The sequence below is a fragment of the Ochotona princeps genome, chromosome 7 (genome assembly GCF_030435755.1).
Source record: "Ochotona princeps isolate mOchPri1 chromosome 7, mOchPri1.hap1, whole genome shotgun sequence".
Taxonomy (NCBI): domain Eukaryota; kingdom Metazoa; phylum Chordata; class Mammalia; order Lagomorpha; family Ochotonidae; genus Ochotona; species Ochotona princeps.
This window is the reverse complement of record NC_080838.1, coordinates 83,944,153-83,959,035: the sequence shown is the minus strand read 5'-3', so window position 1 is coordinate 83,959,035 and position 14,883 is coordinate 83,944,153. Positions and strand designations below refer to the sequence as shown.

The 14,883-nt window shown below is 50.6% G+C and overlaps 2 protein-coding genes and 1 non-coding gene across 4 annotated transcripts in view; 2 read left to right on the top strand and 1 right to left on the bottom strand.

Moving 5' to 3' along the window:
* Window positions 1–5,147, bottom strand: part of ANGPT2 (angiopoietin 2) — a 46,340-nt gene extending 41,193 nt beyond the window's left edge. For both annotated transcript variants that reach the window (XM_004590881.2, XM_004590882.2), the window contains exon 1: window positions 4,726–5,147. In XM_004590881.2, the coding sequence (XP_004590938.2) occupies window positions 4,726–5,013 (288 nt within the window). In that variant the 5' untranslated portion in view covers window positions 5,014–5,147. The remainder of the gene's footprint in view (window positions 1–4,725) is intronic.
* MCPH1 (microcephalin 1) overlaps window positions 1–14,883 on the top strand; it is a 190,547-nt gene that overhangs the window by 134,996 nt on the left and 40,668 nt on the right. The window lies entirely within an intron of this gene.
* Window positions 11,476–11,584, top strand: LOC118759039 (U6 spliceosomal RNA). The gene has a single exon (XR_004995947.1). It is a non-coding gene; the product is annotated as a U6 spliceosomal RNA (small nuclear RNA).

Genomic DNA, 14,883 nt, shown 5'->3' with positions numbered 1-14,883 from the left:
CTGAGGTACATGGAATCCCACCCCCATCACCTGCAAGCAGAGGTGTTCTTGGGGCCAAGAAGGGGCAAGGTGTACAAAATGCATAAAAGAATCCCTGCCATGGCTTCTCTCCCCTCCCATGTGGTGTCGTCACTGCTATAGAGTGAAGATTGTAGCATGGCCGGAGCAGAGAGCGCGTTCTCTGTGTCGGAGGTAATTCCAGAATAACCTAGCAGGGCAGGAGGATGTTCCATTGCCCAGGGGGTGCACAGTAGAAAGAGAGCAGACATTGTGTCCCCAGATGGGTCCTATTTCATTACAGCCTGCGGGGCAACCCGATCAAGCCTGTTCTCATGGGTAGGAAGGAGGGTCGTTTGCTCAGTTAGTGTTGCTGTTGAATTGTATTCAAATATTCTGCGAGTTTTCTCCTCTGCCCTGCATTCAGTCCATTGGTGTCTGTCCTCCCTTGATCTCAATGAGGAGAGCATGAAGCTTGTACAGGCTCTGTTATTTTATGAACAGATGTGAAATGACTTTCTTTAAAAGCAGTCACGCCGCATCCTGCCCATGTTCCTCAGCTTGACGGAGGTGTGCTGGTGTGAGTGCATGATCTGTCACATGCATGCCACATGCATCGCACACATACCACACATGTATACACGTGCATTCCACATACATGAAGGTACCATGCATAAACACACATATATACATACATCCCACACATGTATACACACATCCCACGCACATACACGCATATCCCCACACACATACTCCCACATTCCACACACATGTACGCACAGCCCAGACACACACACATCCAACCTTTAATCCACTACTCCTCGCAGATAGTGCTCTTTTCTTCCACACAAACTTCCTTCTGACCTCTGTCCTTGCTACTTCCGGAAGAGCATTTGGTCAAGGAACAATGCTGCTGTACATGCTTGAAGAAGGAGAGTCGTGTGTTTGGATGCGATCTGTCCCAGTGAACTGTTAGGTAGCTCCTGCATGCCAGTCTCACCAAAAACCTGACTGGAGGCCAGGGGAAGGAGAGCCTGCTTTCTGTTAGCAGTGCTCATTTCTCAGCTCTGTAATATTTTTGTTTTGTTTGAAGTGATCCACATGGTGGCAGGTTTTGCTTTACACTGTTGTTGTCTGATTACACAGTTAGAAAATCCCAGTGATTTAAAGCATTTCCGTCAGCACCTGACTTCATTTACAAGGTCATGATCCTTCCACCACTGCGTAGGGCACCTGTTACACAGATAAACTCTGGGAGCACAAGCTGTTTGTCAGCTGTGACCTATTGATTAAAAATCAACCAATCACCAGTTTTCAGCATTGAAAAAATATCAGTGGTCTATTGTCTCAGCAGGAAGCAAAATAACAGGAGTCCATCTCCTAGTTCTGGACTTGGCAGTCCCTGTAGTGTAATGGCTGGATAGCTAGCCGAGGGTTCCAGCAGCCTGTTTGACAAGCAGGGACCACTTGGCCACAGGAAGCACATGCATCTGCATAGAGAACACATTTGTTATCTTTTCTGAACTGTGCGCAGGGCACTTCAAAAGGTTTGTGGAAAAAATGGAATTAAAAGATAAGTTTGGGGCCCGGCGGCGTGGCCTAGAGGCTAAAGTCCTCGCCTTGAAAGCCCCGGGATCCCATATGGGCGCCGGTTCTAATCCCGGCAGCTCCACTTCCCATCCAGCTCCCTGCTTGTGGCCTGGGAAAGCAGTTGAGGACGGCCCAAAGCTTTGTGACCCTGCACCCGTGTGGGAGACCCGGAAGAGGTTCCAGGTTCCCGGCATCAGATCGGCGCAGCACCGGCCGTTGCGGCTCACTTGGGGAGTGAATCATCGGAGGGAAGATCTTCCTCTCTGTCTCTCCTCCTCTGTGTATATCTGGCTGTAATAAAATGAATAAATCTTTAAAAAAAAAAAGATAAGTTTGTTATCAGTGAACTCTGGGTGCCTCATCTAGTAAGCACTTGCTGTAGCACAGGTCAAAGCACGCAGTAGGCAGCGTGGTGCTTCACACGTCGCGCTTCAGCGAATGGGGAGCGTTAGCTCTCGTTTCTTGTTACTTCTAAAGCAAGGAAAGGATTTCAGTTCAAGCTTGTTTCCCAGCCTGGACTTGCATTGTTTTGTTTTGTTTTCTAAGTAAGGTGGCAGAGGAAATGTTTACATCAACTTAATAGGCATTAGCTCTGTTTTTCAAATTTCTGTTCTACCCTGGCTGTGAGGTTTGCGGTTGTTTATAAAATATGAAGCACTCATCAGTGTGAAATAGTTGATTATTTCCTTTTCATATTTCCTCTTATCAGAGGGAAAAAATCTGCTTGGTCACTCAGCAGAAGAAAGTGCATCTCACTAAGCCGTATGGGCGAGTTGTCCAGTGTATAGTGTCCCTGGGACAGAGGTACAGGGGACGTGGTCCCTGCAGTCCCGCTCTTGTGTCTGGTATGGGTTTGCTCATCCCTGTTGAAGCACTGTGCAACATCAGGCCCCGCTGTCGGGCTCCGCTCCCACTGCTCTGCATTCATTCAGAATCGGACACTTCCTTTGCCTGCAGATTAAAGCGGCGGCAGGAGATCCTGATGGTGTGCCCGGCAGCTCGCTCCGGCTTGCCTCTCCGTGCCTCGTCTGCCCGAAAATGAACCAGAGCCTTGCCCTTCCATTTCTAATTTTTTTGAGGGGGTAGGGGGAGCACAAAGGTCATTTTGACAGGTGTGTAGAGTTTTTATGGGTTGTTTTTTTGGGTTTTTTTTTTTATGTCTCTAATGTTTTCTGTGTTGATCAGGGGAAAGGAGATACGGAAGCATGAAAAAAAAAGCCTAAAAGAAAATATGCGAAATAATGAAAGCCACAGGACGGTGTGCCTGTCCTCCCGAGAGACTGCCGTGGTTCACGAGGCAGTGATGTTGATGCTTCAAGTGTGTGGTCTGTCTGTCATTCCCGTGGGTGTTCCTTCTGCCTTACGAGAGAAGCCGCGTTTGTTAGCGCAGGTGAGAAAACACGGGCGTGGAAAGCAAGCACAGAGGGCCCGTTTAGTGGCTGCAAGCGGCTTTTATGTTTGTTTGCGCTCCTGTCCAAGCGGAGCCCCTGAAGGCAGTGAGCCGGAGCCCGAATTGCACTGCTCAGGTGCACATCTCCAGGATAGGCTGGGCCTGCGGCCAGATAAACATGAAGTCACTCTTGGTGATATTTAGCCGAATGACCAAAGACAGACTTTGGAAATACCAGAGCCCAACTATTCAAATATTGACTCACTGAGCCTGGGAAGGAAGAGAAATGGTGGTGCCAGCGGAGTGTTATCTGAGGAGGAAGCCCCCACTTTGCCTGGGGGCTGGCGTGTCTACACTGCTGTGGGCTCCCCAGCACTTGGCCACACTCCTTTATGTTTTGTGACTGTTGCTTTTCGGAGACCACCTGGCAGGCAGGCAGGCAGGCAGGCAGATCTAATGTTTACTGCAGTCACCCCCCAGGAGCCGCTGTCCTTTGTAGCATCGCGTGCCCCGGTAACCGTGGGGAGAGCCGGTGAGTGTGAGGTCACAGCAGAGAGCTGCAGTTGCCAGAAGTTTGGACGCAGCGCGCCTGCCACATGTGGAAACCTGTGCTGCTGGTTAACACAGTGAACTGGCACAGCCATGAATTTCAAAAGACCCTCTCTGGCAACTTTGCCCGCACTGCTAATGACTTCTGCAGCACTGGCCATGCCCAGTGCGTCTTTAGGTACGTTCTTGCTCTCCGGGAGCCATCCCTCTCATCACAATAAGCGGCTGTGCTGGGAACACTCATTCATTTAGACTTGGGCGCAATTTAGGCGCTTCCTCTCTGAAGGTGGGAGAGTTAATGAGAAACACAGATTAGGAACCCAGTCCTATTCTGTGACTGAGATAAGGTGCCCGAAGACACAGTTTAGGGAGAAACGAAAGCCAGAGGACACAATCCCACTGCTCTGGGGGGGGAGTGCTGCGTGAGGCTCAACAGCTCATAAAAGGTTTTATGTGGCTTGAAAGACTCGCTGTGTGAGCCTCCTCGTGTGCTGTCGTCATTATAATATTTAACAACTGATCTATTCATTGGCTTTGTTGAGACTTCTTAGAGTACATATGGTCCGTATAAAGCAAATTCCAGGGTCATTTGAGGTTTTCTGACATGATGATTCGTGAACGAGAACACAGAACTTTGAGTTACGCTCTCTGTGAACAGCTCTGTGAACAGTTGGCTGATCACAGTTCAGAAGACAAGCTGTCAGACCACGCTGGCCTGGCATCACCTGAGCACTGGGGTCCCTGGGGGCAGAGCCCTGGCTGCCGTGGGGAGTCTGGCCGCATTTAGCAGGAGTCACAATCCACATTGGTAAATCAGCCCAGGAGATTAGGAAAGCCCTTGACTCCATGCCTCCTGTGTCAGCAGTGAGCGTGACTGCGGCATTTTTCACTGGCCCTCCGCACATGCCCTGCCACACAGCCTCCCCTGCAGCCTGAGTGCGGCGCCCTCCCCTGGGCTGTTTGGAGCCCAGACACCACCACACACCAGTTTTACACACAAGCACATTTCCTCTCCTTGGTCAGCAGAGACTTTCTGTCTTGACTCCTGCACTCTCTTCAGAGAAGCCTGCCCACGTTTCACCCCACCGTTGCTTGAGAAAAAGAAACACTCCTGCGTTCCAGGCCGCCTGCTCCTGCACACTCTCCCTCTGCACCTGAGCTGACGGCTGCAGCTCCTTGTCCCAGATGGGCTCTCCTACCTTCATCAGCCACTGCGTGTTGTTCTCCATGATGCTCTCCAGCACTTGCAGCCTGTGCACTGAGTCGTCATAGTCGAGGGGCGCGTCCCTCTGCACGGCGTTGGACACGTAGGGGCTGGAGGAAGAGCGGCAGTTGTCCGTCTCGGGCAGTAGGAACGTGTAGCTGCAAGAGCCGTGCTGGACCTGGTACTGCTTCCTCCCCACGCTGTCCATGCTCTTCCGAAAGTTGCTGTAGGCTGTGGCCACGACAAGATCACAGCTCAGGGTAAAGAAAACAATCCGCCACATTCTCCCTTTGCTTTGGGCAATAAACCACCGGCTTAGCAAGCGTCTGGCACTCGCGAGTCCAGCGTCCTGAGCTGTCGTCTGAAACGCTGAGCTATGCTGCCATGGCTGGGTCCATCCAGGAAAGTCTGTCTTCTTCCTCCCTCCCCGGGGGCAGAGCCGGCTTTAATACCCCTGTCCCTGCCGGCTGTGCAGAGCCGGAGGAGCAGCCTCGCCGAGCAGCCTTCCCGCGGCTTTGTTTTCTCTTTCCCCCAGATTCTACCGTGTCAGTGTCCGAATCAATCACTTTCCTTTCCTTATATGATAAGTTGATAAGAGCAGCCAGACATGTGCGGCCAGCTGCTCCGCCCTCCTGGCTTTTCCGCTATCTTCCTGTAGGGGGGTCAGCAGCCCGGGAACAGGAAAACCCGGAGCCTGGTGCGTGCTGGGCGGCCGGCTTGGGCTGTAGGCTGCAGAAGCCCCCTGGGAAAGCTGATCGGTTACAGCACCCCTGGGCACAGCCCAGGCCCCACCCTGATTAAGTATTTCCTAGAGAGAGCACTCGGGCTCTTTTGTCTGAAACTCATTTTGCTGTGCTCAGCTGGCAGAGTATCTGAGGTAAGAACTTTAACTTTAAAGTACAATGAAGTTCCTGTTTTTCCCTCTAGGAATAAAAATACTACCGCTATGTCAAGGCTTCGGCTTATTTTTGTTATTGCAAATAAAGAGAGAAATTTGGCTCATATAAACCGTGTGCTGTTTCACAGGGAAGATTGTTTCCTCCACATTACTTGGCTTTTGTGCCATCTAGCTAAGCGATGCATGGTTTTCATTTTAAAACAAGTTGACTGGGAGAGTCCCACTATCAAATCCTGTGGCAGAGATCATTTGCTAAGTTCACTTTGTTGTTTCTTTTAAATGAAACGTTCATTTTGATATTCAAAATTGACTTTAAATGTACTGTACCAATGAGTGGATTATTAACTTACAATCGAAAGTCAGAGAAATCAGAATTTAGGTAAGATTGTGTTGAGAGAAAAACGTGTGAACTTCTTCGTCAAGTTGAAATTCCCTCAGATCTCATCATTTTCTGGTGCAGTCTCAGTTAAATTAGTTCCATCCGATGTCAGACTCCAGCAAATCACTTCCCCTTCCTAATTAACCTCTGATGGCTTCGTCTGTGGAATTCAGAAGTTTCTCTAACTTTGAGGGTGTTTGTTCTCTGGCCCTAGAAGTCCTCTGAGATGCTTTCTTTAAAGCTGAAAACTAAGCAGTTACCGATTTACTGGCTGCCTGGCCCAAATGCACACCGGAAAGCGGCCTCAGGCCTTCGCTGTGACCTGTGTCTCCTGGGGTGGGATGCGCTGTCCTCAGCGCTGTAGTACGTGCTCCACACTGCACGCCTGCCCCTGCCATCCTCACAGCACGTGGTGCCTTGGGAAAGTGTCTGTTGGCTCCTCCAGACCACAGCCTGCCATGGCCGTTTAAGAAGCACCGTGTGGCAGGAGTTGAGGGCTTCCCACTGTGCCTTGCTGCCAGGGTGGCAGGCAAGGAGGAGTGAGAGTGGTTGTTCCAGGTAGGTGAGCGCCCCCAGCTGCCCAGTCCGTCGTCCCCATACTTCTGTGCCAAGCACTTGTGCACAGTGCTGCTTGTTTTCTTAATAACCTTGGTCCCCGCCCGCGTGGAGTACTAGCAGGGGCTCCTGTTCCCCTTTTAAGTACCCTAAGGTATGTATGTGGTCACTGTAACATTCCAGGGACAGAGGCCAGTATAACAAAGAACCACAGCTATTGGCCCTTGCTCATGTGCCTGTTAAGCAAGGTCCAGAATCAGGGACACTCTCTAGTCTTTGCTCTCAGCCCCCTGTGTCAGTGACAGGTGCACACCCTTGCCTGGCCTCCAAGCCGTCCAGGACTATCTGTCCGACTGGCCATTTTGCTGTGCTTGCACAGTGTCACAGGGAACCAGAAACACCTACAGGTGCCAGCTTTAGGTCAACACCCGGTGTGGCAGTCCTAGCTATCAGTGCCAAGAGGAATGTGCACATGGCCTCTGCTGTGCTCTGAGGAGCCAGTTTATTTGTGTTCAGGATTTCCCTGGGGAGTTCTATCGTTGGACAGAGCCAGGTGTGGACTGGCACCTGGAATCTGACCTGGGGGAACAGGGAGAGGTGTTACTGCTGCGCCCCCATGGATAGAATCCCAGGAGACAGCCATTGTCGCTTTGCAAAAGCCCTGGTGGTTGGGAGTCTGCGTCGATTCCACCGGGGCCTCTGTCACAGCACAGCCAGGCTGGACTTGATTTCCACAGGGCCGGGCAGCCCCTCTTGAGCCAGGCTGCTGTCTGCAGCCTCACCCCACCCAGCCGGAATCAGTTTCCCTCACGTCATCGCTGCCTGCACGACTCCGAGGTGGTGACTGGCTCCGCTTCTTTGGCCAGCACGGCCTGAAATCTTGGAAGATGCTGTGTTCCTCCATGAGGAACTTGGAGTGCTGAAATGGCCTAAGAGATGAAGCCGGATGCTACGGTTTGATTGTAGCCATTTGTAGCCAGACGGGCATACTTGGGACTGTCAGGCATCTGGCACGATGCGCCCATCGGGCACTGCACAGACATCTTGGCCATCTCGCCTCCCTCCCTCTCCTTGTCTAAATAAAAGCAGTCAGCATGTTTATAAGTCCATCGTAATGTTCAGTGCACAGGGGAAAACTACACTGAGTGAGTTCACTGGATACGAAACCATTAGTGAGAGAAATCTATTTTCACTACTCCCCAAACTTCTACACGATAATAAACGAGAACTTTAAAAAGTAGCCCCCACCGACAAAGAATAAAAAAACTTCTCTAACCTCCTCAGAGCAGAGACCTCTAGAGCAATTTCTTATGATGCCTCCTGCCAGGGCACCTGCTCTGCGCGTCGTGCTGGGCTTGAGCTGCGTTTGAGGAGCTGTAAATGCCATCCACACGGCTTTGCCGGAACAGCGGCAGGTGTCAGCACTGCGCAGGGCCCCCTGCTCTGGGGCGCCCATGAAACCCAGTCTGGAATGCTGTGAAAGTTCATTCCGAGCCGTGGGGTTTGGGCAGAATACCAAAGGAAAACCCCCTCAGGTTCCCATAAACATGGACGAACAGGAAAAGCAGCCTGGACATGTACACCTGAGTGTGCAAGGTGGCTTTGCTGTGTCACAGACCAGGAAACGGGCTCGGCGAGGCGAGGAGGCACGCGTTCCAGCAGTGCTCTCCCTCTGCGGTGATGGATCACAGGGTGTTGACGCAAGGATCTCCTCCCCAGTTGTAGCGTGTCCAGAGCCAGTCTGCTTCCAGGTGCTGGAGAACAGCGCTCTACTGCCAGCCGTGCCCCTGCGCCCCGCACACTCCGCCCAGCAGTGCGTCCAGCTGGCTTGCTGACCCTTGCTGGCCCTCAGTGGGCCCTGTGAACAAGGGCCATCCCAATGTGAGAGCACATAGCATTTCACTAACAGACCGGAGTCTTGGAAAGCTCAGCGTTTCTAAATGCATCTGTTAAGCTCTGCAAATACATTCTGTAGGCGGCTAGACGCTCACTTTTTGTGGCACCTACAACAGCCTGCTCACTTCTTCGCCTGATGCAGATAGGGAAACGGTCATGGAGGGTCTTTTAGAGTAGGAACCGGCTCTGAAGTGAAGTCCAAGGCCTGCATTCGCAGTTTCCCGTCCCAGGTGCGATTAAAGGTGTCTGTGTAATCAGTGCATACACACATGTAGCCCTGGGCTAAGTATCTTCTGCTTGTATTTCAGACGGTAGAATTCTCCTCTGAGAAAGGTGAGGAAGCCTGTATATGGGTAATATATCCAGCTGTTAAAGGAGAAGGAAAAGCCCTTTGCCAGATGTGTTTTCAGGCCGTTTCCTTTCCTGAGAAACAGTCGTTTCCCCTGCCTCACCAGTGTGTTTTCGTTCGCCGGGCGGGGGGGGGGGGGGGCTGGGGGGGTGCGGCCAGTTGAGAGGACAGCCCCACAGCAGCCCCCCCCCCATCTCAGTTATCTTTCTGCCTGCAGCTGTGCAACTTCTGTCTGACACAGGACCACAGAAACTGTTTGCACGATGGGGGGTGGTGTCGGAGTGAATCACATGAGAGAAGTAGCCATGGTTCAAGTGGCTCCTCCGGCATACTGAGCTGCCGTGCTCGGCTCCTTACCCGGAGAAGGTGCCAACTTACCTGAGTGTTGCCCAGTGGAATCACGTGTAAACGATCTTTGATTTTTTTTAAGTAACAAAAATCCTGGAACCTCTTAGAGCTTCTGCTGAACCAAGCGGAGTAGCCTCAACTAGAGAGCTTGGCCGCTCGGCAGCCGCGCTGTGTGCCAGGCAAGTTTCAGGACGCAGAAAGGAAGAACTTTGTATTTACTAGAAACTTGGGAAACTTCCAAGTCACTTTTTTTTTTCAAGATTTCACCATAAATTCCAAGAATTTTTAGGAATATTTTAGTTTGAATAGTTCTGCTGCCACATAGTTATCCCAAATGCTGTTTGATTTTTAAATATTTTGATTCTCTTGATATTTTTATGGAGTGTTTTATCTCCACTGAAAGAAAAAAAAATGCCAAAAAGGTCAAGGTACGAGCCACCACTTTAAAAAGGTAGTAGATGAAACCGCGCACAATGGATGAGTGCGTTCGCCTGATAATATTTTTCCAGTAATTCTGTGTCCTGTTTTCTCCATGCCGGCAGACATGCGAAACCTTTTTTCTTTCCCGGTGGGTTGATGTTGGTGATTACATGTGTTGCGCATGACCTACGTTAAGTCAAATAAAAGCTTTCCTTTCACAGAGTATTTCATTAGAGAGTTCAAAATGCATTTCTTAATTGTAATTTTATGTTACATGCTCCTGGATCCACTTCACAGGAGCAGTAGAAACTCCCAGCTCTTGCCTCCCCACCACGTGCCTGGGCTCTCTGTGAAGACCTGTCTGTTTGTCACAGTTAATTCTCTCTTGAAAGTGGCTGGAGGCCATCTAGATTAATCTTCATTGAATGTAAATTTATAAAATTTTTATCTTAATTACTGAGAGACCTTTTTAAAGTACAGAGATAAAAATGTCACATGTGCTATTTACATGAAGATCTATGATGCCTCTTGGTTGTAGGTTAGCATAAATAAAATTGCTTGTCAGAGGAGGAAAACTAAAGCCCACGACCTCTCCTTGGGGTTCTCACGCATCTGGCCAGCGTGCTGCAGAGGAATCTTCCTGTGGGAAATGCGGCGGGGTGGCCGCGTCATATGCACGAGTGGTGTTTGAGGTTATATTGGAATTAGGATAAATAGTTGTGCTTATAAGGAAGTGATGTTCCTGTTTAAATGTATCAGACTGCTCCACCTCTCTCCTGTCGAGGCTTGGGTGCCGGGGTCAGCAAAGCCCGGCCCAGCCTCCTGGTACGCACCCTGTCAGCTCTTTCTCTTGGGACTGGCGTAACTCTCCACTGGTAACAGTCTCCCTCCCTCAGAATGTTCCCTTTCAAGGAAAGGGTCTCATGCCAGAGAAAGTTTGACAGAAAAAAAGAAAAGGAAATGAATGTGGCAGGGCTGAGGAGCCAACTCATGATATCTGCTTCTTTCAAGAAGGAAAAAAATTAAATTATGCTGTGCATGTCAGTTTCTCTTCAAGTTTATAGGTCAAAAAGTCTTCCTTGACTAAAAAGGTTTTAAGATTGATTTTGGGACCAGAGCTTGGTAGAACACGTAAAAGCCGCAATGCACGCTGCTTCGAGTCCTGGCTGTTCCACTTCTGGCCCAGCGAAAGGTGTCCTACGTGCTTGGGGCCCTGCGCACAGCTGGGAGACTTAAGAAGCTCCTGGCTGCTGGCTTCAGACTGCCCCAGCCCAGCTCTGACCACTGTGACCACTTGGAGAGTGAACCAGTTGATGGAAGGGCTCTCTCTCCTCTCTCTCAATTCTGCCTTCCAAATAAATAGATAAAACTCTTGAGAATATGTTCATTTTAATTGAAAGGCAGGGTTAGAAAAAGAGCTCTTCCATCCCTGATTCTGTCCCCGAAAGGCTGCAGTGGCCATGGCTGGGCCAGGCGCAAGCCAGGAGCCTGCAACCCCGGTCTTGGTCTCCCACATGGTGTTGAAGCCGACCTCCATTGCTTTCACAGGCGCATTTGTAGGCAGCTGGATTGAAAGTGGAGCTCGAGTTGGTGCCCACACGGGACTTCAGTGTTGCAGATGGTGGCATAATGTGCTGCCCCACAAAGTCAGCCCCTACAGTAACAAAATAAAAAGCTGCAAGATCTGATTCCTATTAGATTCAGTTGCCAACTCCACTTGTGGTACTCACTTGCTCCCTCTGCTGGTCTCATAGTCAGTGCAGGCTACCCTATCTACTTATTAGTCATGAAGAGAAATGATAGCAAACTATATACTGTTTACAGTGAGTGTTTTTGTTTTCATTTTAGTGCAAAACAGGTACACGCACGCACTCACATGCTGAAGCAATATTTCCAGGCATTGTGCTCACTTGGGCAACAAATACACTAAAATTGGAATGATACAGAGAAGATTAGCATAGCCCCTGCGCAAGGGTGACACACAAATTCATGAAGCGTTCCATATTTTAAAAAAAGGACAGGAAGAAATATTTTCAGGTATCCATTGAGCATAAGCAGCTAGGTGCTCTCTCTGCAAGCCCAGAGAATGGTCTGTTCTCTCTGTCTCAGTAGCCATGGACTTGAGCGATGGGGTCCTGCAGGTCAGCAGTGTGAAAGGACAGCCACTCCCGGGGGCCTGCCCCTCCCTGCACACAGAGCTGGTGGATCGGGCAGGTGCAGGCTCAGGGAACAGCTGGAAGGCCTGCAAGGTTCAACTGGAGCTGAGTTGTTTACCAATGCACAAAGGAGCTCTTCCACCCGTGGGATGGCCAGGGCATGGGCTGATCTGGAATGGCCTTTGGTGTTGTGTGGCCAAGAGCCCCAGGACAGGTGAGGTGCGGTGCAGGGAGTCAGACGGGAGCCACTGGGATCATTCAGCTCAGGTAGTGTGGTGGCCTGGGCTAACAGAACACATGCCGGACTGACAGCTCAGGTAGTGTGGTGGCCTGGGCTAACAGTACACATGCCGGACTGACAGCTCAGGTAGTGTGGTGGCCTGGGCTAACAGTACACATGCCGGACTGACAGCTGTTTAAGAGGTACCATCAGCAGGACACAGATGGGACACAGGGATTCCAGTAATGGGGTGGGTTTTATATTGGGACTGATTTTCCCACTTAGAAATACACCTGTTTTCAAGACAAAAGCTACTGTCCAGTTTTTCCATGCTCGTGTATTTATTTTGAGTGCATGTGAAGTGCCTTAATCTCTCAGAACACCTGATCATTTTCTGTACTTGTGCTTACATCTCCCTGTGCAGTTGGGTTTCCCTTTTCTCTCAACGCAGACTATTCATTTCATGAACACTGAAATGCCAGTAATTTGGAAAACGCCAAATGAGTAGAACGAGGTGGGAGCTGGTGCTGTGAGCAGTTTTGCCTGGGAGGGGCAGTACTCTGAGACCTCTGTGGAGAGCAGACTGGGCTTCCCAAGTTCCTCAGTGCTCCACGTAAGGGTACAGGCTCACAGCAGGTGTGAGCTGATACGGACAGAGGTGGACAGGACAGCACTGGGCACATGGTCCAGTCTCAGATACCCATCTTGGTAGACCCACATCCAGCTGCTTGGGACGGGCTGGGGATCAGGACCACAGTGTGGCTTCTTTGGGCTGGAGATTCTGTTACTCTGGAGTTACTTCGCAGGGCAGGCAGGCGAGTCCACAGCCTTTGGTTTTTAAAGATGTATTTATTTCAAAGCATTAGAGAGAAATGAAGAGAGAGAGATCTTCCATCTTCTGGCTAATTCCCCAGATAGCCACAAGAGCCAGAGCTTGAACAGGCCAAACTCAGGAGCCAGGAACTTTGTCTGTATCTTCCACTGCTGTTAAAGTCATTGGCAGGGTGCTGGCATCGTAGGCAGCAGCTTTCTTTACTATGCCACAGGACCAGCTACACCGTTGCTCATAAACAGAGATGGCCTAGAAGTCCTGGCCTTGGGCTAGCCATCCAGGACAAGCAGAGGAACTCAGTGCACTAGGGACATTCCAGATGGGACTGTGCGCTGAGGCTCCCCAGGCCAGGGAGTGCCTCCGTCGTCTCAGCCTTCGCCACCTCAGCCCCTACCTTCTTCCTCTGTTAAATGGGAATAATTGGTGGGGTTATTTGGAGAGTTAAGTGACCTTGACCAGGCAGGAGGTGCAGTTCCTAGTGTGTTCCCTTTGTCAGTGTCCGTTTGAGTAATTATCGTGGAAGGATCCTTCAGCCGTTTTAGAGCGAGTGCCTTAGGAAGAGGCACCAGGAAGCACTCCTCCACCCAGTCAGCACTAGACACGGCAAAACTCGTGTTCTTGTGTTGGTGAGGCCAAGGTGTTGGCAGTCCTCTGACTAGGTCACGTGCATTCGGAAGGTGGCCATGTCCCTGTACTGTGTTAGAAGTGGTCTGTAAGAGCTTGTGTAGGAGCAGGGGATAGGAGTCTGGCTGACATGTCAGCTGTGGACATTCTGCTTAGACATGCCGTTGCTGACTTGAGCCTAACACTAACTGAATGCCTGATGCTTTTCTTCTAACTGGTTTGCACCTAGTACAGATGACTAAGTAATGCCATGGGATTGGAAAAGCAACACGAGCAGAGTCCGCCCGGCTGTGCCTTAGATTCCCGCAGACACCCACAGCAGTCATGGACCGGCTCCTCGGTACAAGCCAGAGTGGTTGACAGGTGCTCTGTAATTTGTATACAAGCTTTCTGAAAAGATGCTAGATCGCTTGGAAGAGCAGTAATAAAGAGGTTACAGTGACACGGTCATGCACGTCTCCCCCACACTGGCCTGCAGGTGTAACTTCTGCCTGTAGCTCCGTCACACTGGATGGGCTCTGCAGCCAACAGGTTCCTCTCCCTGGAATCAGCTTCTGTCACCAGAGCCCAGCTCCTAGGAGGACAGATTGCCAGGCTCAGCCCAGATGGGAACCTGCTCCCCTGAAGGCGCTGGGAAGCCGTGTGCAAGGTGAAGCATCCCTGTGCAAGCAACAAGGTGTTAGCAGTTTCCCTCTTAAATCGCCGTGTGATCCAGACGACGGCTGCTAGCTGGCACCTTTTGGATTTAGCCGTTGCCCACATTGCATTCAGCTGTGGCGATCTTGGAGTTGCAGGGACTCAAAAGGATGCCTCGTATCACGGATGGGAAACACAAGCCTAGGCAAGGTCCTGATGCTGCTCAGTGTGCAGTGCCTAATTTGATTTCATATAAGTGCTGTGAGTTTAAGGATTCTGTAGCTTGAATGTTCCTGATTCTGAATCCGCCACCATCTGACTGTCCTGGTGGGGGTAGACTCACTGTTAGCATGGACCTTCCAGCAGAAGCCCCACACCCTGTGCTGCAAGGAGCTTGTGAAACTGTGAGGAGTTCCGGAACTGTGTGGAGGGTGCGGTCAGGCAGAGCCCAGGATCTGAGATAAAAGCAGCCTGCCCTGTTCTCTTGCTTTTCTGATGGTTAGCTGGCACCTAACTTTACCATCAGGGTCTCCTGCCAAAAACAAAGTTACATCCAGCGACAAGAAGACATCCAGACCATGAGTGCTTAAATGTCATGTTCCTGACTTCAGAAGTCCTGAAGAAGGTGTAACAGAATGGAAGGGGCAAGTGAATTCTCTCATGAGGGTACCACACTCATAATCGCATCGCCTCCCAAGGCCATCACGTTGGGGGAGGCACAGATGGCCAGCATTGCCTGTGGTCTGAGTCCTGTGTGTTTGGTAACATTCAGCTTTCCCTTGGGAAGGCAGGGTTGGCTTTTGTGTAGGAGAAAGAGCACCATCTCAGTGAGGCTTAACG